At 34.7% G+C, this 25,366-nt stretch overlaps 2 protein-coding genes across 5 annotated transcripts in view; both read right to left on the reverse strand.

Moving 5' to 3' along the window:
* The window catches only part of LOC145668402 (cytochrome c oxidase associated subunit FA4L3-like), a 326,595-nt gene that overhangs the window by 111,710 nt on the left and 189,519 nt on the right, over positions 1-25,366 (reverse strand). The window lies entirely within an intron of this gene.
* Positions 18,562-24,428, reverse strand: LOC145668400 (uncharacterized). 2 transcript variants are annotated; one of them, XM_081736193.1, is made up of 2 exons: positions 23,513-24,428; positions 18,562-19,912 (listed from the first exon to the last, which is right to left on the reverse strand). In XM_081736193.1, exons 1-2 carry the CDS (start codon positions 23,513-23,515, stop codon positions 18,779-18,781), a joined length of 1,137 nt encoding a protein of 378 aa, XP_081592319.1. In that variant the 5' UTR covers positions 23,516-24,428; the 3' UTR covers positions 18,562-18,778. The 2 variants fall into 2 exon arrangements, with proteins under 2 accessions (XP_081592319.1, XP_081592318.1); XM_081736192.1 differs by having other exon boundaries at positions 18,562-19,915.

Genomic DNA, 25,366 nt, shown 5'->3' on the forward strand with positions numbered 1-25,366 from the left:
ATGATAATTATATTCTGTGTATGTATACGAGTTCAATTTAATATATTGGAGAAAGGAGATATAACAAGTAATAAGGAGAACGTAACTCATTTCTAAATTGGTAGCAACTCATATTCTGCATAGACTCAGTGTTAACATATAATTATTGTAAAGTTAACAACGGTTGACAGTTTTCTTTTGAATCAATAATAATAATAATAATAATAATAATAATAATAATAATAATAATAATAATAATAATAATAATAATAATAATAATAATAAGTGGAGAAGGGGAAAGGAGAACATTTATGAAACTTGAATAATTTTTAAGACAGTACAGGATAAACTTAATAATTAGTAATGAAATAATCGAGGGAATGCTAATTGCAGAAATGTTTCGTACAAACGAGAATATTCTCTGAAAAACTATATATATTAATCCATTAATGGATGCACATGTAACTATCAAATTCGAACAAAATTGATTGAGCAGTAGACCATATAGTTACCACAGTCTTTTTGAGACCAATGGGTTGACAGGAGCATGGTCTACGAGTGCAAAGTAATATATTTTTCTTATGTTTACGAGATTATGTTCGACATACTCTTCTTACGTTCAAATAATACATTTTTCTTATGCTAGACATTGCAATCTATCTGAAATCCCCATTTTCAAGGCAGGCAAAGTTCAGAAGTATCTTAAACTAGTAGAAAGAATCAGTGACGATAGTAGTAAGTGCGTTGGAAAATCAGTAACGAGTTAAAAAAAAAAAAGTAAACATCATTCTTTTACGAAATGATTGCCAATAACTGTCAATGAAAAATTAAATCTGTGAAGTGTTTGGAAATAATCTTTCACAAGCCTCATTCTCGAACTAAATGCGTGAGCTATGTTTATACCAACTTCATGAAAACTTCCATGGTCACCACCTGGTACTTGATAAATATTTTCAGCTAGCCGAATGTATACAACCAAGATGGTTTCTTATCTACTACAGTTAATTTTGCAATGTCGGAATTAAAAGCGTGTGTTTTATTCGAATGTTAAAAGATCTTTTCGAGTTTGTTTGCCTCGAGAAATACAGTATACTCAGGAGTAGTAGGTAAGAAATTAACCAGTTAACCAATTGTGACGAATTCACCCATCATGCTCTAAACCGAATTACAGTGAGTTTGACGTGTGTGAACGTACGTCTATCTAATTCAGAGTAATTATTTAAAAGTAACGCTTTTAAAATTTTGTACACTTTTAAAATTTTGTACGCTTTTAAAATTTAAATGGACTGAGGAAAATAGCGTAGAGATTTAAAAACCTACTGCGAGATTACTAGCAAGCGAAAAAACAACCACATAACTGGTTAAAAGGCAATCAGCATACCAAAATAGAAACTAAAAATAAACGGTATTTGTTGGTAAATATATAGTTTTCAAGTAAATGAAAGGTGGGTCAGTGGTAGAGCGCCCATCTCTGGTGCTTTGGTTCCTTGGTTCGATCTCAGCTGCTCTCGCCAAGTGAGTTTTTTGTTGGACAGACATTGTGTGCATGGATTTTCTTCATTCCGCCATTTCATTCATTATTATTAGCAACGTCTTTCTTGGTCGTGGAGCATAATCGTGGAACGTTAAAATAATAGAAATAAAACTGTAAAATATACTATTACAAGTGTCCACATACAGACCTCTCTATATATATATCACACGAAGTTTAATTTATCATAGCTTTTGTGTTGTAAGTTCTTAAGAAGGACAGAAGCTACTAATTAACTTGGGAGCCAACACACAGCTGGAGTTTGAATCTGATGCATTTGGCGGAAGCATAGATAGACCACCACGCATAGTAAACAGTCACAGAATAGGCCCTTCCCCACCACGCCGTTGCGTCTCTAACAATGTTAATTTACAGTACTGCTACACTTGTCCCAGCTATTAAAAAAAAAAAAAAAAAACAGTGTCACGTGTACACTATGTGAAGGAGCTTGATTTGTATGAGGTAATATTTCTCAATTAATAGGGTCTATTGAAACTGGAAGTGTCAATATTTGCATTTCTACACTTCTGTTTTTATAGAAAGATTAGACGGAATATTTTGTTGGGACGCTTAATTGATTGCGGAAGAGTGTTTCTCACTTCCCATTACCATTTCTACTCAATAGCGAGCAATGTCAAAATCGGAATTGGTTGATTTCTACCACTTTCGGTTTGAAAAGAGGGTTAAGAGAGAAGATGGTACTTAATCTTAGAACGCTAAATTGATTCCGAAAATAAAAACCACTTCTCATTATCTCTGATTGCTTTTGCTCTGTAGAGATCAATATTGAAACCGGAAGTTGTACTGCATTTCTAGCCAGGACTGTAACTTGTGGAGGGGGGTGGGCAACTCCCCTCCCAGGGAAGCTTCTCGCCGTTCGAAGGGGGCCCATTTTAAGACAAAATTTTCTTACTCCATATTACGATACGAACACAAAATCATAAATGAAACATCAAACAGGTTCACTACATTACTTAAACAAAACAGCACAGAAAAGGTAAAACAAAAATGAATCGTGGGTCAATTTCGATATATATTAGGGGCTCTAGAAATAATATTTATTCGTATGGCTTTGAGATTTGTCAATATTGTTTCCTTAATTAATTTCTCATAGATGGAACGGTTTCAGAGGAGTAACTAACGGCCCCGCAGACCTTGCCGTGCGAAAGGGCTCACAGGCTCCGAGGGGCTCATAAAGAGTAAGAGAAAGGTGGAAGGAGGGGGCCAAGAATTAGGAAAAACTTTTTTCTAGGGGGTCCAAATATTCGTATTAATGCTTGACCCCCCCACAAAAAAATCTAAGTTATAGCGCTGTTTCTTTCACTTCTGCTTTTATTAAATAGTTAAGGCTGGAGATGAATGTATTCTTGGGACGCTTATACGATTGCAGCTATTCGCTATCTATTACTGTTTTTGCTCTGTGATAAACAACTTTAAAAAGCGGGTACGGTTAATTTATATCACTTCCGGTTTGAATATCACCTCCATTAACAAACTCTATTCTTAATTTTTGACTCTCTACATTCTGACACAAAAAAAAAAAAAAAAAAAAAAAAAAACTGATGGTAATCCATCAAGTAGTTTTTGAGATGCATTTTGTCTCCTGGACACAAACGCACATAAAGTTATGGACAGACCAGGTTAATGTATAAAAGAGTTTTGGTAAATCAGATTCCTTAAAAAAAAAGTAACAATCATCCATTCAACATATACTGTTGTTTTATCTTTAATACATTGTAAGACGAGAAATAAAGCAGATAGTATGGCAAACTTCTCGAAGTAAGTCAATTCCTGTAACATTACAGAAAATACACATAACATTTATACGTCAAGTTTATTGTCCGTGTATGAGTTATCCGCAAAACGAGACGAGACATAATTTTTGTTTCGAGATGCAAACTGAGACAGTATTATTCAAGTACAAACAAATACACAGGGTGTTTCAAAACAACACCGACAACGTTTGGGAGGTGATTCCTGACACCAAGATAAGACAGAAAGCATAGACCAACGTGGGTGCACAAATGCTTCCTTTCGGAGTTATAGGCTGCCGAAAACATGAAAAAAAAAATTTTAAAACTCCATAGCTTCAATACTATAAGACCCACCGTAGTCGAGTCAAGACTTCACTTAGGAACTAATATGTGCGCTATCCAAAAATCCATGTTTCAGAATCTTAAGGTACTCATGCAATAAATTTTAAACAGGGAGTTTGGCTACGGGCATATAATTTGAAGTACTCACCAACTATCTCTATAAAAATTGTTACGAAAGTACCGCAGTATTCTGAAACATGGATATTTGGATAGGGCACTTAATAGTTTCTAAGTGAAGTCTTGATCAGACTACGGTAGATCCCATAGTTTTGGAGCTATGGACTTCTAAAGTTCATTTATTTGTGTTTTTGACAGCCCATAACTCCGAGAGGAAGCATTTGTGCACCAAGGTTAGTCTATATTGTTTGTCTTATATTGGTGTCAGGAATCACCTCCCAAACGTTGTCGGCGTTGTTTTGAAACACCTTGTATAAGTGTAAGATAATGCATCAATTTTACAGTCTGTTTCGAGCCGAGACTGCCTCAACTCTTCTCGTAAGCTGACCTAATGGTTTATATTAATTCGTTAACATGACAACAGGTTAAGTAAGATTTGGAAATTATGAAATGGGCAAGATTCATGAGTTGAAAGATTAGTTCCATTAATTTAATACAAATCGTGGATATCGTAAAAAAAAAAGTTTGCGAACGAACCCTAAATATTATTACTACTATTTTTGCTTCATTCTCCACGTTTCCTATTAAAAGCTTTTATTATTAAGTTGTTGCAATCTACTACCACTTCTTTCGCATTACATTATTCTTTTCCCCAGGGACCTTTATTTTGAAATCTAATTTAAAAAATAATAACAGAAAATGAAAAATTGGATGGGCGGTAGACGATTACGCTTTTTCTACAACTAGCGATGCGCTGTGTAAGTACAATACCAACAAAGTTGGTAGAATCAAATCGTGGCACAGTGGTTCAGGACGAGCAAAAAGCTGGTCAAAACCCAATTTTTGAAAATTGCGTTAGAATGATACTGGTTTAGTGTATGGGTTAAGAAATATCCAAATTTTACTATATGCAAACAATAAACAAGAGTAACATATAATGGGTGAGTTAGAAAGGGTGGAAGTTAACTATTCTGAACATGTCTCTAAAATAGTTACCGAATAAAAAATTTGACATTCAACTTCATGGCTTCATATCTAAGAATATGTGGTTACAAGAAACACTTGTTGTATATGGCACCAATATACCTCTCAAGCACTGCAACTGTCCAAGGTAGATATTCAGTATCTTTCATATCTACGTTTCCCCAAACAAAAAATGTTAATGTGACAAAAGCTCATTTGTGTTAACAGAAGATCCACAAAACTGCAAAGATTTAGTATAGTGCCCAGCGTTCCCCAGCGGAGTTGTTGAAATGGCCTGAAAGAATAATCCATGAAGAATTGTTTTTCATGAAGTTTAGGTGCGAATATGTGCGAATTTGTGAAATACATGTTTCTTTGTGATTGTGTGTGGAGACAGTACATCGAAATTAATAATTCTTACTTTTTACTTTCTGGACGTCTATAGTTCATCATGAAGCTGAGACACATCCAGTTCTATGAGAAAATGAGAGAAATGAAAGGACATTGTCAGAGGGAGCAAACACGGCATGTCGAGACCTGGTTTTGACACAATTGGGCATTGATCACCCAGCTCACGTTAGTGAATATATTCGAAGAATTTTTTCCAGGTTTTGCGGCAAGTATACCAAAAACTGTGTAAGAGTGGCAGAAATCATGACATCTTTCTGAAGACACATACAGAATGGCTTAATGGAGAACTGACCTTTACAATTGTGGGACAGATGGAACACAGATCAAATCCTGGAGGTCGCCCATCGAAGGATTTCAGAGAATCTAGTGACCGAACCAAATGGAGAAAAACGGAAGACTTACGCACATCTGCAAGTACACTCATGTCCAAAATTATTGTCGCATATCTATAACTGTTCTCTTGTAAGAATAGATGATAATGATTTTGGAGGGTACTTTAAATACTGATACTATGTGTATAATCGGGAAATGTATATTTTGTCGTAAATTTCATAAGAAAAGAATTATAAATACGAAAATTAGAATGAGTAAAACAAAATGTTGCTAAATGGACAAGGAAGTTTTATTTTCATTTTATTGTTTTTATTTACTGCTCTTTTGACATGAAATTTTCCACATACATGTCTTTGCCGATTATACAAACACTAACATTATAAGAAATACCGGGCGAATTCGTTATCAAATTATATTCCTACAACATATTTATAGACATGCGACAATTTTGGACATGAGTGTACATCGGAACTGGTCTTTGCTACCAAAATGAGTTGTCGGGCACCAGGACAAGAAGATGCATCAAAAGTACTTCGTGAGGTGACAGAAAAAACTCTGACTAGAGCTCGTAAGATGAGACAAGCGTTCATGAGCGCAAAGAACCAGAGCATTTGACCCAAACAGTACACCAAAGAAGAGGTGCTTGCATTATTTCTCGATGCTAAGTTAACCAAAAGCCAATACAACTGTATACGAGTTGGTGCCAAAACATGCATCGCAGAGATTTATCCAAGTTATCACTAATTACTCACGGAAACATGAGATTCAGAAGCAGTTGAGAGAAACAGTAGACCTTACTGTTGATAGACTCAAAGCAGGAGGCAGTGGAACAAGCAATGATGGAACACTGCTAGGAGATGTTTTGCGGATCCACAGCAATCTTCGCAAATAATAGGATTTCTGAACAACTGATTACACGTTTTTCGGTGATTCTATCTGTAATCAACTCTGGACTTGATGTTGATCCCAAGGCTTTTAGCAGTTATTCACTGGAGACAGCCAAACTGTTTGTTTATCTTTACATTTGGTTCTGTATGCCTGCTAGTGTCCACAAAATATTTGTTCATGGTTCGGCTGTGATACAGAATGCCGTTTTACCAATAGATCAGCTTTCCGAAGAGGCACAGGAGGCACGGAATAAAGACATACGAGCATTTCGGGAAGATCACTCACGCAAATTCTCTCGCATGATCACGAATCGGGACATGCTGCATATGCTTTTGATTACTTGTGCTGTATTTCTTTCGAGTATTAGGTACGTGGCTACCGGAAAGAAAAGACGGTGTTTGTCACACGAAGGACGACTGCTGTTGAAGACGTCGAAGCGTGGAGGAGAAGGAGCCAACGCTAGGCCCAGCAGCCAAAATAATGAAGGCATCCCATCTGCATTCAGCGATATTGTTTGTGACAGTGATGACTGACGTACAGATTTGATTGACAAAATCAATTCTCGTTTTTCATTTGTGTGTGAGTGTAATGAAGACTTGTATGTATGAGTGTAATGCAAATTAGTATGTGTGAGTGTACTGACGTATCGCATACGAATACACAGTACTTTATTATTGTTTACAAACATTTTCTACTAACTCTCTCGTGCAGATAGGGCTAGTGCAACCGAACGATAAACGTGTTCGTTAATTCTTAGTACTATAAATATACAATTCTCACATATTTGGGACGTTAGAAGCATTTTGTACATTTTTATAACTAATTATAACTATATCCATACAGATCAAATATGTTGTTTGAAATGGATTAGATGCTATGTTTCAGATATAATCATAAGTTCTAACTCGTGAGTCATTTCATAGGATCTTATTCTATTTGTTTTCATCTCGACGTTTTGTCAACAAATTTAATGTTTAAATTTTTATTTCTTTCTTGGCACCCTGCTTGAAAATAATTCCATCAACGCACTCTCCATGTTCTTCATCCACTAAAGTAGGTTCAACCACTCAAACGGCGATGGTGATCACTGCTCTCGGTTCCCTGTCTCTCTTAATTCCTCCTCCCCCCGCTTTTAATATGTTAGAGCGGATGTTTACGTTATTTTTTTTTCTGGTAAAAGATCAAAGCTTTCATGGTTTGGAAATACATAACACAGTTCCCTCAAAAAGCGTGTGGATTCCACGCATTGCTTCTTTCCATAAACTACCAAATTAAACTATAAGAGAACTGGGGTTATTCTTATTGTTTGTTGAAATCGCTAGGAACGTTATCTAATATCGTCAGAGTATTTTGAAAGAGATAGTGAATATTTCGATAAGTGGTGATATTGTTAAATATTCGTTGATACTTGTGCAGTCATGTTTAAAATGATTGTCGCATATCTATAACTGTCTTGTTGTGGGAATATAATTTGATAATGATTTTGCAGGGTACTTTTAATACTGTTTCTATGTGTACAGTCGGGAAACGTATATTTGTGGTAAATTTCATAGGAAAAGAATTATAAGTACGAAAATTAGAATGAGTAAAAGAAAATGTTGCTAAATGAGCAAGAAAGTTTTTTTTTTCGTTATATTGACATTATTTACTGCTCTTTTGACATAAAATTTACCACAGACACATCTTTGGCGATTATACACATACTAACATTATTAAAAAATACTGGGCGAAATCGTTATCAAATTATATTCCTACAACAACATATTTATAGATATATGACAATCATTTTGAACATGAGTGTAGATACTTTTACGATGGTTTAAAGCTCCCTCGTGGCTAAGCGGCTAGCGTACGCGCTTTTGGCATGGAGACTCGAGTTCGATTCCCGGCGGGAGCTCATGTGGTTCGGATTCCATGTTAATCAGTAGGTTCACGTCTCATATAGCCTCGCTGTTGAAAGTTAAGCGAAACTAAAAATCAAATCAAAAATCAAAACTTTACGATAATTTGTGGATTTCTGTTTTAACAAAAGTTTTATTTAAAATTACTAAATAGTTGAGCGCCCGCTGAACATGATAGGATAAAATCGTACTCAATAAAGAGTTCTAATTGTTTACTTTTAAATTATTATAAGTTATCCACCAACCGACATGCAGGTATATGTACTTGTTACGTTCAAATAGGACCTAGTTTCCTTTGTACTCAAGGGGAAAATTTTCGCTAGTCACATTCATAATCTTCAAACAAACCATAAACGGCACGAAAAGACAAGCAACATGTCATTCTAATAAGCATTTCAAAGTTTAATAGTGTAGAATATAAGAGATGCTGCACTAGAGGAGAGAGGCAGAGCCCAACTGTATCAAAACTATTGCATTATTTTTCAGTATATGGGAAGGCAAATAAACATGATGTTATATTTGAAATGTTCAAGACGGTAGAAATGTCACACTGGAAATTGAGGACGTGAACATTCGAGCTTAAGTTGTGACATCATTAAATCCTCTGTAGAGCTGATAATTTTGCCTGCTTCCGGGTGAATTGGGACAAAAGTTGTTGCACAAATGACCCATGCCATAACTGCCCACTTGGAGGGCCAGTGCAGAACACATTAACATTCGTGCTGCACCTTCAACGCTAAGTTATTAACATGCGTTCTTTCGGTCCAGATTTAACCCTTTGGCTCGTAGAAAAATTCACGCAGCGGTTGATTCCACTTTAAGCACCAGATACCGTCTCATGCTTCCTCTGTGCTGAAAGTGACGTTGAACTTCAATCAATAATCAAGATTCTTACATCCAATAAAATTATGCTATATTCGTGGAATAGGGGAGCAACATTTACCTTCATTATGTGATATGCTGGAATATATTGAATATAGAAACGTAATTGTTAAATGTATTGACAATTTGACTGTTGTCTTACAGAATTAAGATACACACAAATACAATTCTCACATAAGAAGCTATTATTATTATTAAAGTCAACTCTAAATATTTCGATAAGACCTCATACTTGGATTACACAGTTAATCTCTTAAAATAGAAAAAAAAATATTCGGACATACGAACAAAATAAATTATTGGAGAATTGTTAGAATTATTTTAATACTCATTTATATTATTATGAACCTAGAGCTCAGTGGTGGAGCGATTGCCTCTGGTGCTGGGGTCTCTGGTTCAATCCCAGCTTGCACGGAGTGGCTTTGTGGCGGACAAACACCGTATGCATGGGTTTTCTCGGAGTTCTCCCGTTTCTTCCCACTTTCTTCATTATACTACTTCATTCATTCTCATCATCACCGTCATCGCCCCCACGGCATAACCGTGGGGTATGAAACTGAAAGATATAATCTCATTTCTAATATTACAGTATAGGTAGATGTGCGCGCACCCAGGATTTTGTGTGTGACAGGGAAGGGTTCCAAAGTGAAATATAGGTCCCTGGGACAGACAAGTAGGACATTTGTTTCTCGACTTTAGAAACTTCGGAAGCTTGGATTTTACGGAAATCTGAAGCAGCCGATTCACTCAGAAAGTTTGGATTTTAAAATTAAAAGAAAAAAACTGTATTATAGTGTATATTTACGTGTACTATTTAACACTAGCCATTGCAGACAATACGTTAAAAGTTACGGACCTATGGCACCATCGAAATGCTGTTTCCCCCCGGGAAGAAAATGTATACCGGTATTGTTTTAAAAGATTTATGAAGTTTTTTGGGGGGACGAAGAAGAAGTCCAAATTGTGTGGATCCGCAAGTTGATGCGCCCCTGGTAATAATGAAGTAAATAATCCTTTTTCTACCACAAATCTACTTCAAAGGGTAAAACAAAATAACTAACGGAACGGAAGAGAAACATATTCGCCACTACGTACTACAAATAAATTACTTCAGATGCGATTCTGCTCTGCCGCGTGCCGACAGGCAACAGTTAGAGCATTGTATTGATTATCCTTTCATTCAAACGCAGAAATCTATGGGAAAGTAGCTGTAGCCCTCTGCTCTCTAGTGGCGAGATCTTCAACTACGTACTCTACATTTTCCCAATCTCGCCAACAGATGGCAGGGAAAGTCTCGGATACAAAAGAGCTACTTTCGTTTGTCTTTCTTCTTTTATGTATTGATATTTCGTGCTTCTTAGAAAATTGAATTCTTTATATCAGATAAAGCAACTTTAATGGATTTCATTGTGAAGCATTGCAGAATAAATCCTTAAAATTAGATCAAACATAAGAATCAACGTACTTATCTGCAGAATAGTGCGGAAAGCAAAGGTGTACCAGTATTCGACCTCTTGCCTAGATTGCCTATATAATAAACCTATAATAAATCTCCTAACACCTACATATCGCTTAAAGATTGAAAGGAGGAAGATTTAATGCGAACTAAAAATAAATAAAAATGGATGTATAGTTCTGCTTCAACCAAAACGAGGCCATTTTACACGAAATTTCGGAAGGAAAACAGTCAAAAATTATAGTTGGTTGGTTAATTTAAAGTTAGGATCTCTTTTTAGCATTGAATTTGCAGACGTGCAGCTTAACGTGGGATCCGAACCACTTCAGCTTCTACCGGAGAACGAAACCGGATCTCCTGCGGAGATGATAGTATTAGGTTTGTTTATTTGTCCGGCGAAACTGCAGGGCACGGAATTTGATAATTAATATTATCTAACGTACATTCAACTTCCTTTCTAAAAATAACTAGTGAGTAACTTCTGTCATTTTATTCAGTTAGTTATTGGCTCTTCCATTCATATTTCATGCTCAGAAAATAACAGATGGCAGTAATGTAGTGACATTATTATTATTATTTGAACCATCTAGTCGATTTGCTTAAGGGCCGTGGTGGCTCAGTGGTAGAGTGTTCACTTCAGATCCGATCCCAGCTCGCGCCAAGTGAGTTTTATGGTGGACAAGCACCGTGTGTATTGGTTTCCTTAGGGTTCTCTCATTTCCTCCAACTTTCTTCATTCCACCATTTCATTCATTTCTCATCATCACTGTCTCCCTTAGCCTATCCGGTATAATCATGGGACGTAAAACTTAAAAAAAAGATTTCATTTCGACTTGTTTAATTCCATAAAAACGCGTCTTTACAACGAAAAACAGTCATGTATCAAGGACTTTTTCAAGAACTAAAAATTCAAGTTTTGACCAGGCACGCACCCAGAAATTTTTGATGGGAGGAGTCCAATACTTCAAGCCGCTATTGAGGTATTAAATGTGTATATTCTGCACCCGAATAGAGGATAAGTGTTTGTAAAATACTTCCACCTACATTTTCAGGAGGAAAATGATAGAACTAGATTGTTTTTATAAGAGAAAGAGTACGGATGAAATATAAGATCAAATGTTCATGCTACATCAATCATTTCCCTGTTAAACAAGTACAATTTTATTGAGAAAGTATACAAATGTATGTTGTCATGATTTTTTTTTTTTTTTTGGTGGGGTCCGGATCCAGTGGAACCTTCCATGGATGCACCTCTGGTTTTGATTTTTAAGCCCATCTTTTCCACCACTTTTAGGCCTTTAAAGCATTTATTTCAGAATTAAGTCTAGTTTTACCTTGATGTGTTTGTTCGTTTTAATATTTATGTAAGTACGCGTACATTTTATGTTTCCTGCAATTAAGTGAGACATTATCAAATTGAAAATATGTGTATTTTGTCTATTCTTGAATTTTCTCTTCCTGTAATAAATTTTTAAAATGTACAGTACATAACAAACATTTATATAAATTTATAAAATACTGGCCTATACTAAAAGGTCGAAAAATATGAATAATAGCAGGTTTTGGCATAGAACGTGTGTTTCTAGTGGTATGATTTCGACTAGAAGTTAGTAATTATATGAGAACTCTGGCTTTTTTGCTATTTGACTTGCCCTTTTAGGCCCGATAGTTGATAATTTATATTGTTTATACAAAAACTTTAGGCCTATTCCTAGCAGCGTAGACGGTAGACCCAGTACTGGGAAAATATAGGCTTAATCAACTGCTAACGTTGCCCTACGTTGCAATTAGCTGCTTTGCCGACCATTTACTAACCAATGCAATTATGAACGTAGTCCCCGTGGAAGAAATTAAATTATGATTGGAGTACGAGGTCGAAACTTTTGGATAAACGTTGGCAAACTATTGCTTGGCCAAATTGGTTGTATCAACGTATTTTCCAACTTTATTTTTGGAATTCCCAATACTCAACCATGCTCCCGACCATTAGCCCAATGTAGTGCGTATCCAGTGTTCTGCTAGAGTTTGTATAGTATACATCAGCAAAAGTAGATTATACATCCCCTATCTCTATGAACACCGTATCTATTGGTTGGAACGTTGGACTTATGTCCACATGGTTCCTGGCTCGGTTCCCGGATCGTGCTTCCCAATTTTCGGCGTCCACCCACCGTCGTGTGGCAAACTGGGGAGTCATGTGAATAAACGACGTGACTAGAAAGTTCTTACGAAAGCTGATACATCTGTTAGAGACAGGGCTACCACGTGTTAGTCGCTATATACGTATTTCAGGCAATCGCTAACAGATGACGTTGAAGCGGCTCAGGTCACGGTGCTTTGGTGTGTCCATGAATTTTGCGAACTACTTTGGAAAGAGTAACAAATTTTACTTCACCTATCTTTCTTTCACGTACAGAAAAGTAAATCTCTAGTGTACGAAAAAACTACGTATATCCGAACTGGTTAAATCGTTCAGCGTCATTACCGAAGAAACACGTAGAGTAAATATGTCCATTCACGTTGGTGACTGTTGATCTGAATTGGGTTGACATTTTCATTCACGTATTACTTTCCTGGATATTAAGTTTGTTTTTACTTGTTACGCATATGACTCGGCAACAAATTTATTTTTTTAAAAGGCACACAAATGGAATAGAAGTTTAGAGCGTGACGTCACAGAGATGAAGCATAAATCACTACTGTCCGTTAATTATGGGCGATACACATAGAAGTGTATGGGGTTACCATATGAACTCTAAGTCATACGTCACTTCCTGTCAGATGCGAAGGCAGCCACCACATTGCTGGCTGCTGACTCATCAGTTTACTGAGAAACAAGATGGAAGTGAAATGCCGTTTTTAATAATGTATTCTACACATTTTATATATAAAAAACTAATTTTACAAGAGCAGGCCCGTATCCAAGGGGGTCTAGGGAGGGCCGGGTCCCCCTAAAGTTTGGCTGACCCCTCTAAAATTTTCAGGGTAGACTGGCAAATGAACTATAATATGGTTTCATCGGGCTTCCCTTAACTTCAGCCGGGCCCCTTATACTTTTGGACTGGCTACAGGCCTGTACCAGAGAAAATCGAGGATAAAAAAATACGCAGGAATTCGATTTCTTGACTGAGCTCCCTCGTGGCTAAGTGGTTAGCGTACGCGCCTTTGGCGTGGGAGACCCGGGTTCAATTCCCGGCGGGAGCTCATGTAGTTCGGATTCCACGTTAATCAGTAGGTCCACGTCTCATATAGCCTAAAATCACCTCACCTCACCTCACCTCGATTTCTTAACTAAGGAGTTAAGAGGAAGCTCTAATAAATCAAACAGGTCTATTTGAAAACATATTTCAGTAATGTATATAATTTATTTACTAACTGTAAGCATCTGTCGTCGCCTGATTTGTTCACAACGTAGATAAATGAAAGGAATAAGAATATTTCCACAACCACTCCATTACGCGGATGTTTATCCTCTGTTGTTATGTAAGCCCGCAACACTGAAACGTAATGTTGGTTGCGTACAGGTCAGGTATTCTTTAGAAAACAGCCATAAATATGCATTTCATTCCTCCGGAAAATCTCCTCGACCTGAAAGTCGGAAAAAGGGTTTCGTAGGCGATTTAATGTGCTGAAGAATCTGTGTACAAAATTTGACGGCTTGGTGACTTCTTTTTGGAGAAGCTGATAACACACACACATTTTTTATTATTAATATTATTATTAACTATTTTATTATTATTATTATAATTATTATTATTATTATTATTATTATTATTATTATTATTATTATTATTATTATTATTATTATTATTATTATTATTATTATTATTAAAAAGGAAGCCCACAGCCAGGTATAAGGTAATTGTATGTCTTTCTGTACTACAACTTTCAATATTGTCTAAAAGGAAATGAAATTTGTAATTTAATGTCGCACGATTATACTGTTTAGGTTAAAAAAAGACGAATGATTATTGAATGATTATGGAAGAGCTGGTGGAATGAAAACGTGGGACGAAACAGAAGATTCTCAAATTCTACGTATCATATTATTCGATCAAAAATCGACCTATTGAAATTTTGAGTAGGTAAGAAAAATTTTGGATAGTTAGGCCCTTTATCCTGCGCATCGTTATATACTTCGTTGGCAATATCTACCACATTTTATTTATATATTTCGTAAAGAAGTACATACAATACACAGAAAGAAGTCATAAATATAAATTGTAGTGAATTCTCTATAGCTGAAATGTTCCCGTGTAATTAAAATGATTATCGAGCATGACATGAGGGTATGTGATTTTGGTTTTAATTCACAACAAGTGCACATAATAGTGAATCCTAACTGAGCCAATTGCATTGCTCCTTCAATTAAAAGACATTGAACTCAAGTGTAGAAAGTTAAAAGAAATCAGAAATCCGAACGCCCCACAGCTCGAGAAGAATATGGAATGTGTACGAAAATAATTCGAGTAAATTTTGCCCCGGAATCCAAACGTCCAACACGTTGCTCCTATGTGTTTGTGCGTATATTTTCCTAGATCTCCTCTCCCTTCCTCTTCTTCTTCTTCTTCTTCTTCTTCAACTTCCACATACGTACCATCACGATTTATTTTTAAGGTAAATATACTATACACGTTTTTATATTGTTAATTTTATTAATTTACATTTTCATTCAAATACAGTATTGTATTTATAAAAAACCTTATTAATATTTCGTAATACTGTATCTTAAAAGCCAGTATATTTTCTGTTAAAATCATTTTGCAAATTGAAGCTAGTGGGACTCAGGAACGGATTACTAAAGCCATCTTCTATTATTTTAAAGAGGAAAAAAATTCTCTTGGTAATTCGAACGGATTAACTTCAGATTCCAAAGTATCGCTGTATATTGCATTTGACAAACGGAATTTCCCTTGCATTTACCGTTTGTTACTTCATTTCACAAAATAGAAGGACACAGTGGTTCAGTGGTAGAGCGCTTACCTCTGGTACGTGGGGTCTCTGGTTCTATCCCCGGCCTAGTAAGTTTGTGATGGGCAACATCATGCCCGTGTAGTTTTTTCGTGGTACTCCCGTTTCCTCCCACTTTCTCATTCCACCAATTCATCCACCATAATTCACTTGTTCTAATCATCGTCTCCTTTAGCCTAACAGGCGTAAGAGTGGGACGTTAAACTGAAAGTTTTTTTTTCATTTGACAAAATAACAGTTCTTATATTTCCCAGTTACATTTAATAACAACGTTGCATTAACAGTTTTAATAGCACTAATATATATATATATACAGGGACGTACGCAGGGGATGGGTCCGGGGGTCCGTATCCCCTCCGAAATTTCGACTTTTGTGTAAATTTAGCCTAATTTTAGGGGCAATTTTAGTAATTTTAATATAAAATACCCTGATATTGAGTTTGGACCCCTCCCGAAATAAATTCCTGCGTACGCTACTGTATATATATATATATATATATATATATATATATATATATATATATATATATATATATATATATATATATATATATATATATATATATATATATATATATGCGCGCAGCCAAGGGGGCTATAATCCTGCTTTACACTGGATAAAGCTGCAAACTATGGTTTAGCCCCTCCCTTGATCATATCCTGGTTCCGCCACTGTATATATATATATATATATATATATATATATATATATATATATATATATATATATATAACAATGATTATACCGCATATACACGCACATTTTGTTGTAATCTTGTTAATGGAAACAAAGCGAATACATTTCTAAAATCACGGAGTCTATGGAATCATAGATCATAACTCCGAACTGAACTAAAAATGTGAGCACTAATACATGCAAAACACCTGGATGGTACTGGTGTTATACCATTCGGAAAACGAAAACAGAGGTCTATAATTTAATCGAGCGCTAATAAATAATTAACATTCGCTGGAAAGGTTAGTAGGGGGAAGTAATCAATATGGAGGGCTCTGGAGTGTGCTGCCATCTACAGTGAAAGCTTGCGAACTAGGAGGTTGATTCGATCAAGGACTCCGAATTGCTTTTATGTTTGTGATGTAGCGACTGTGCTAGTTTCGTGTTTTATAGATTTTTTTTTAAATTGACATTTTGAGAGTTAGTGAAGTTCCCAGAGGAAAGCCCCATGACTTAGTAAAAATCAGTAATTAATGCTGTTTAATAACTTTGTATTTTACTTTTCTTTTACCTTTTATCCATTTTCTTTTCTTTTATCTTTCAGTTTATACGTGAAATTCAAACTAGGAACAGTTTTTTTCTAAACAAATTAAATATCAGGAAATATTTGAGACTGCATAGACTTTTAGTAGATCGGTTTTCACAATTGCTACAACTCTAAATTCGGTAGTCTTCATGGTAAAAAGGTCAAAATTTACGTAAGACCCAAAGGACCTTTGAATACAACTTTGAGTAAATGATTTAAAAGCCTTTCGGCAACCCTCTCCACCTTTGTGGAACAATTTTCTGCAAGTAGATTTTCGTGGTGTCATGCCACTGAACAAACCATGGTATCTTATCCTAAATGGTCCTGAGATAACGGGGCAACATACGATTCGCCTCATCTATCCTCGATTTGCCTAAAGAGAAGACAGCTAAGTTGAAAGCTTGATCTCAATGGCATACACATATTTCATCAAGGGGCTTCATCCTTCCTTGTTTATATTGTTTCAGGATTTGTATATATCTTACCAAAGTAAATAGATTTTTTTTTTTCATAATAAGTTGTTGAAAGTGGAGGTTACAACTCAGAACCCTCCTCCCTTTTGCGTACACCACTGCTTGGTCCTATAGACCTTCCACAGTTTGCGTTCTCTTTGATCAGAGTTATCAATGAGGAAAGATGATTTTTCCAAGGCCTGTGTAGGTTACTTCATCGGGAGCACCTCAAATAAAAATAAGCATCCTTACTTTAAACTAATGCTTTATGCTGCCCTATTACTGTTTGTTGAAAAGTAAGTCATGTTAGTAATGCATTAAGCAAGAAGAAAACATGTTTCTTTTTGTACGTTATTGCCGAAATTTTTTCACCTACTATTTGTTTTGGTTGATATTCTCTATCCTTTGGAAGATATACTGGAAGATATAGATATATCCATGAATCCTAATATATCTATATATATCTATATATATCTATATATATCTATATCTATATCTATATCTATATATCTATATATATATATATATATATATATATATATATATATATATATATATATATATATATATATATATATATAGATAGATAGATAGATAGATAGATAGATAGATAAAACATCGTTGTCAGTTCCATAAAATATAGTGTTATATAGTCATATTGGAAAATTATAGTATTGCTTGGTATGAAAATTTGGTAATCATCATTTTATAAAATGTTTAATATTAGACAATTTCAAAATTAAAACACCTACAATTCGAATAAATCTCAAGCGTTTTGATGCATATAGAGATATATCATGTGTGAAAATATTTTTAAACGATTCAACTCAATATTATTGCTTGCAATATCCTGTCCACTCTCAAATCTAAGGTAAGGGAAAAGAAAAAACTATATTTAAACCAGAATTGCACATGTTAACAGATATTTTCAAACAGTTTTTTGTGAAACTTACAAATCCAAGTGGAAATTTAGTGAAGATACAATTCCTCTAGTTCTCATGACTGCAGTAGCAGTCACAACCTTATACTTTATATAATTGTTTCTTTAGAATTGGCTTTCAGCACCCTGACTACAAGACCTGAGCATGGGATTTCATCTAGTTAAACACGGGATCCGAGGTATGTATAGTTTCATTGGAATGATATGCTTGCTTGTTGCAAAGACGAAAGCATTAGCTAATTCACATGGAGTTCTGAAAACGTCATATTGGAAGATTATAATGTGTACTTTGAAAATCTATTAAGCTGTCCCACACTATTGCATCCTCTTACAAACTAATATGAGTGGGTTCAGAAAAAATATTACTGTAGTCCAGAAATGCTACAAGACATGGATTTATTTGAAAACGCACAAATATTGTTTTTAAAATACTATATACAAAAATCTACACAACCTGACCAATATTTCACTTAAGAAGTTACATAAGATTAATAAAAAACAACATATAATTTGTGTTGTGTTCTATTTAGTTATGCTACTATGTGTTTATAGACCGTCTTCAGTTGTAGTAATGTACTTTAAAAAAAAAAAAGTAATCACTTTTTCTTCTTGTCAATTAATTGCCCTTTTTCTGATTGTGATGTGCTCGCGCAGTCTTTCTGGGCTTTTTGATTTTGCTGAGGTACTTCAGAATCATTCTCTTGTTCTTTCGCATATACATGGTCACTTTCTTCTCTGTACACGTCAGGATACTTCACAATGTAATGTAGTCTGTCTTTCTCTTGGGAAGGCGTAAGATCTGGCATGTCACTCCACGAAACATGCCGTCTACCTTCATTTAATTCCTCTGGATCAACTAGAATACTTTTTATCTTGCTGCTATCCGTGATTCCTCTGCGCTCCGAAGAAGCGTCAGCATATGACTGTTGAGATGTCGTTGCCTCTTTCTTTCTGTCCTCTAACTTTGGTTTGTCACTTTGTTGTTGAGTGCTTGAGTGTACATCCATACTGGTAGTCACCTGTTTAACTCGGTCTCCGGACTTGCTACAATGAATAGCATTTTTCAGTCGTTTAGATTTGTCCTTATTCTTTACGCCTTTGTTATGTTTGTCCTCTCTATCGTGCACACTATCTGTCACTCTATCTTCGTTACCTTTTACCTGACTAACTCCTTCCTCATTAGCGTTGTCTGTAAGTGCTGGTTTTACTACCATACTTGTATTACTATCACTGCTACTACTTAATTCATCTGTTGTGTCGACATTTATCCCCAATTTTGCTTTTCCTTCTTCGTCCTTCTGTTGCTTTATTTTCCCCTTCATCCACTCAACAAAGTTGGTTTCTTTCAGTATTTGAGACGTTGTTTTCTTCCCCGGTCGTTGTTCTTCAGTTGTTTTCCGCGGATAAAAACATGTATTTCGTGACAACTGATCTATATAAAACACTGTTGTCTTGACTTCTCGCTTTCCGCTATGATCAATTTCTTCAAGCCACTTAATTGATAAATTTGGTGGTTGTATTTTCTTCGCCGATTTCCTATGTGGTTGCTCATTAGCATCAACAAGTTTTGTTAAAATGCCTTTACAACGAATTCTAGGGGATGATTGTCGTATTTTATTCTCTATTTTCACCTTTCCTCCTCCACCTCCTCCTCCTTCTTCTTCTTCTATATTTTCATCAGTGTTATGTTCACTTTGTTTCTTCCCAGGTGTTTTGAATTTTCTCTCGCTCTGCTGAGAAGAAAATCTTATTGTTATACTTACAAGAACTTGAATAATAATAATAATAATAATAATAATAATAATAATAATAATAATAATAATAATAATAATAATAATAATAATAATAATAATAATAATAAAAAGGTAAAACATCCAATGCAAGACGAACAAAATCGAACTTCTTTCAGTATCAGTTTCGTTAGTTGCATTCTTTTAATTTTCAAGAGGACTGGTATTTATATATTACATATTAAGCTAATTATAGGAGATTTTTACTTTGAGATCTTAACTGTACAATATCAAGCTCCATTCAATCACGATACCTGATACGTGGCTCCATTTCTGTTGGAAACTCAATAATTTTGGCATTGACCCACCGCCATGAGGTAGAATTGGAAGTTACGTGAATAAGGAAATAATGATCGGTCAAGAATACAGAATGAGGTCAATGCGCTGACCACGCATCACGGAGTCTAATATGAGCCATCTAATAGGCTAGAGCCTTTTGCGGATCCTAACGTTACATACAGATAGGAGTTTTCATACGTCTCTTTTGACCTTGACAGTTCCGGTTTGAAGGCTTTTCTAATGTCCCGCCGATTTGGATTTTACCCCGATTTTCAACTGTGACAATCTTTACCGCTCTTTTTTGTGTGCCCATTCTAAAATATTATTTTTGGTATGACGTGCTTTTACATTAACAGTCATATATGTAAAATTTAATTTATAGTAGGCTTGATATATTGGTAGGATGTGCTCCAATAGGTAGGTACAGTCCATTTGTAATCTTTGGATCTAAGTTGTGTGTTACTCTCCTAACCATTACCGATACACATAACAGGAATCAAATACAAATGGCTTGACCTCTACATCAGTTATAACGGAAGTGAGACAGACGAGGCAATGCATATTCACAGTATCTTATTGTTGCATAGCCATGGTATGATATATTTGGAAATAGGAACAACGTTACAATGGATTGAAAGTTTGATTATCTTATAAAAAAGTTTTCTTTCGAAAAGTGCTTAGATAAATACCACATCCAATCACGTGGATACTTTTCAATATATATAAGGATCATAATGCCGTTTACAGCAATTTATGACAGACATCGTTAAAGTATGAACACTCCATAAAACTGTAATTGCAAAAACTTGTAATTACAGCTACCAAATACTGTTGTTGTAATATCAAAGAAATAAAGGAAGACAATAATCGTTTTAAAAATTTCCCACAAATACGTCATTTTAAGCAATATAACAAATTCGTATCTCTGGTACGCTTTGAGATAAAAATCGCTGTAAATGGTGTTATTTTTATGTAATTTGAAACCCATTTACAAAATTGCATATAATACTTATCTAAGTACATTTTCAAAATAAAGCCTTACGAAAAAAAGTCAAATTTTCAATTCCTTTAACTTTGTTCTTATTTATTCGAAATATATTATGTATGTAGTTTTCAACACCACTAAAGTACTTTGGATGCGCATTGCGTCTCATGTTATCCGTCTCATTTGCGTTATCGCTGTTGTAGAAGTAGAGGCCTTCAAAATTTGGATGTTTCTCGTTGTTTGTGATATTGTATTGTTCTTAGTTTGCAATACTGAACAATAAATTTGTAGTGTGCGTTTCCTCTAATATGTAAATTTGAAATTAGTAATTACCAGACGTAGTAGGTCTACTATTTAAAAAAAAGTTTCGTTGGCAACACTGTTAATCTAGTGGTAGTGCAGAGTATGACAAACAGTGTTCCCGTACTGGTTTACCTGGTACAAAACTTTCCATTCTTTGTTTATTAGTTTAAAAGTTACAGGGACCTTTAAAGTTAAATGGTCCACCCTATATAGTGTAAGGAAGAGATAATCATTCTCAGAATCTTAAGGGAATATTTTAAAAAGTGACAACGTACATACATTATCGTTAAAGAATAGCATACATAAAGGGTCATAAAATTAAATTCAGAGTTTAGAAGTAAGAAATATAGTTTATATTTTTTAATAGCGTCGTCAATTTCACTCTATCAGAGGAAATTCTATTTTCAAAGAACGTTTCAAGAGAATAAGCTTGATAATGTACTTAATTGACACATTTTAGTACATAATTTAATATAGATGTAAATCCCCACAAAATTGGATATCAACCAATTTTTATGTTTAGCGATATGCTTTGATTTGAAGAAGTAAAAACTAATTCTGAACCGAGAGATTAAATTTGAATTCATTTTTTTTGGATTAATTGAAATTAGGTTTAGTATCTGACAAGTAACATGTGTATGCACTATTCACTTACCGGTATTTGTAGCCTATACAGAACTAAACTATGATTTTAAATAAGTATGGTATTTTGACAGTTAATGAAGTATTTAAAAGTAGATAATAAGAGAGAACGAGAATTTCAAAAATATAACACATTTTTACACAATATTCCAAGTACTATTTGACAAGTATTAACGTGGTCTCTCATGTAATTGTGTTATGCAACGTTTAATATATGAATTTCTTTTAATATATGAAATTAGTAGTATTCTGTACATTAAGTAAATTACTTTTGATTTAGTTTTAAGGTTGAATTTTTGGAAACATTGTTTGCCCATCGAACAAATCCATTCCCAAGTGCCAGATTCATTTGCTTCTTGTAATCACAGTATAGTTAATTCTACCCCAGTAGTAATAATGGTAAAGCAATATTCTCAGCGCCATTGACTCATCTATCGCTCATACAAACTATAGCAATCTATACGTAAATTAAGGAGATTAGATTTAGAAAATAAATAAATAAATAAAATGGGACAGGACGAACTAGTATAACTTGACAGCCCACCGATATAATCATTATTATGTAGTTATTCATGCCAGTGAGAAAGAAAGGCTTCTCAACATAACCTTACTGAATATCCACCCTGCTGAGTGCCTATTGCTAATTTCAGTTATATATGATCGCTTAAATGTTTGTTATTTCCAGAAGCTTGTTACCCCTATGCCTTCGACTCACTGACATAAATATTAAAGCTCAGATCAAAATATACAGGGTGGCCCAAAAGTAGATATACAGTCCCGTACTGATCAACTCACTGTATTTTATATAACTTCTTATTGTTATCAAATAGGTATACCTAGTTTCTTTGTTATTTGTTTTTAACGTCTTTTTACTTATAAATTAAGCCTGGAACAGTCGAAGCAAATAAATCTATAAACTAGAATGTTATACTTGATCAATGCAGGGGTGTATACCTACTTTTAGGTCACCCTGTAGTTAAGACCCATGTCCTCTCTTGAAACAAATTAAAAGAATGTAGTTTTTTAAAGTTGCATCTAATGGTCTCAATAGCTTTAAATTTGCAAAGTGCCTGCATACTAGGAACATGTTTTGGCATCAGGCACCGCAGCTAGTGACAATTCTTGGTCTATTAACTGTTAGGATTAATCACATTGATTGAGATGTTTCCCTTCTATAATAAGGATATTCTTTTGATTGTAACACAAAGACAATATTTTTCACCTTTGCACACGCACTATTCTTCGTTTATCTTACAACTGTTATAAAACCAACATTAAAATTCTACAAACAGAATTGCATTGTTTACAATGACAACGTAACTGGTTCTTACCATACGTGAAGAATTAAGTTTCAACTTCCAGTGCTAGCAATGCACAAGCTCTGTAAGCGATTTTTAATTAGTGTTCGCTGGTGACATTTAAATGAGTGAAGTCAGTGTATACGACCTTTTGAAGTTTGGACTAAATTCCTCCTTCCGTCTTTTTTGCATCAAGTCAAGGGAACAGAAGAACATCCAAGGCATTTTTCGTTCTCTCTTTATTTGCAACCTCTCACATTAAAACAAACACCAGTTTCTTCATCTCTTTCTTTTTCCAAAAAAATACATTTATTTGCAAAAATTAAAATTGTGATCTTAGTAACCACAACAATGAAAACCTTATTAGACACTCGTTAGAAATTCTAACTTTGTTTACAGTCAGAAACAATGTTATCGGAATTTAAATCTGTTTAATTCGATCTCTCTATTTTGATCCTGAAAATACTTTTCTTTTATCAATATTCGTGTTATTTTTCTGAGAACAGTTTACATACATTATCTCTAAAACACATTTATGTACAATTTTGATAAGAGCATATACTTCACGTGTAAATCGAGTCCTCGTTTGTATATCTCTGCAATGCTATTAAACTGAAACAAAAAGCTACAGACATTAGATCACTGTGCGTTCCGGCATGTTGATTTGTTGAAGTCAATTTATCTCCGTGCTAAAAACGTTGAGAATGCTTCCATAGAAGCACATCAATATGGCTTCTCATGAATTGCGAATGTGCATGTGACGGCTACCACTCGATGAAAAGTAATCTCTGAATTACTTGCTAATGTTCTTCTTGTACCTGGAGCAGTGAAGATTACCTTTGTCTGTTGCAAGGATCTTAGTTTATTAATTAAAATTTTGAAGCTCGATGTCACAGAAACTGTATTTGTTCCTCTTGGGTAGTTCATAGCCGTCTTATACATTTTTCTTCTAAACAGACTTAAGAATACTTTAAAACACAGATTTCAATTCAAAGAAAATTTCCATATATTTCTATACACAAACATCTGTACCTTGAGCGGACATAAATATAGCTTAGCCAATAGTAAAAAATAAGAACAATACAACTTAACCTATCTTTGATATTCAGGAAGTATTTTGGTTTACTATTTAACAATTTAACAACTAACACGAAATCAAAATTTCGGAAAGTAATAAAGTAATTCCTTTTATACCATGAAAGGGAGTTCTTTTCTTTCTTCATATGAAAGTTCATCTTCATATGAAGAAGCCGTTCGTAGTTTCTTACTTAAACAAATAATGTATTCGGATTCTAAAAGAACGAATTCGTTCTATATCATAATGACATTTGAGCTCATTTTTAATTTTTTAAAATGTTTTGTGATCACGTTCTAAGATTGAGTGACCAAACATCACGTTTTCTTTCTACGGAATTCTCATCTTTGTTAGAAAGTCGTCCGGTGTCTCTAGACAAATGCAAACGGGACACAATATGTCGCTATTTAAGGTTAAATAAATAAAAATCTGGTTATTTTGAAAAAGCTGGAGTCTTCTTCCTCGCTGGCATGCATAACAATATGATAATGACATATACCTAGGAGGGTTGTCAAATTATGCCAGTTTGCCGATTGTGCTTTTTTTCTTCAATTCTTTAAATCTAATCAGTCTATTATAAAGTAGGAGAAATGGGGTATGAATCGCAAATAGATTAGACACTTCCCCCCTATCTTTACTCTGCACTTTTACTAATTCACTCAGTTTCATGAAACGGATATTAGAACTTTGCCAAGAAGCACGCTTAACTAAATATCAGAAAATATTTTAGCGTAACGTCTTATGATTGTGCCCTTTAGGTTCAGCGAAACGGTGATTAAAGCAAGTGAATGATGATGGAGGAATTGGTTGGA

Source organism: Thermobia domestica, chromosome 13 (genome assembly GCF_964235325.1).
Source record: "Thermobia domestica chromosome 13, izTheDome1.hap1.1, whole genome shotgun sequence".
In the NCBI taxonomy this organism is placed as follows: domain Eukaryota; kingdom Metazoa; phylum Arthropoda; class Insecta; order Zygentoma; family Lepismatidae; genus Thermobia; species Thermobia domestica.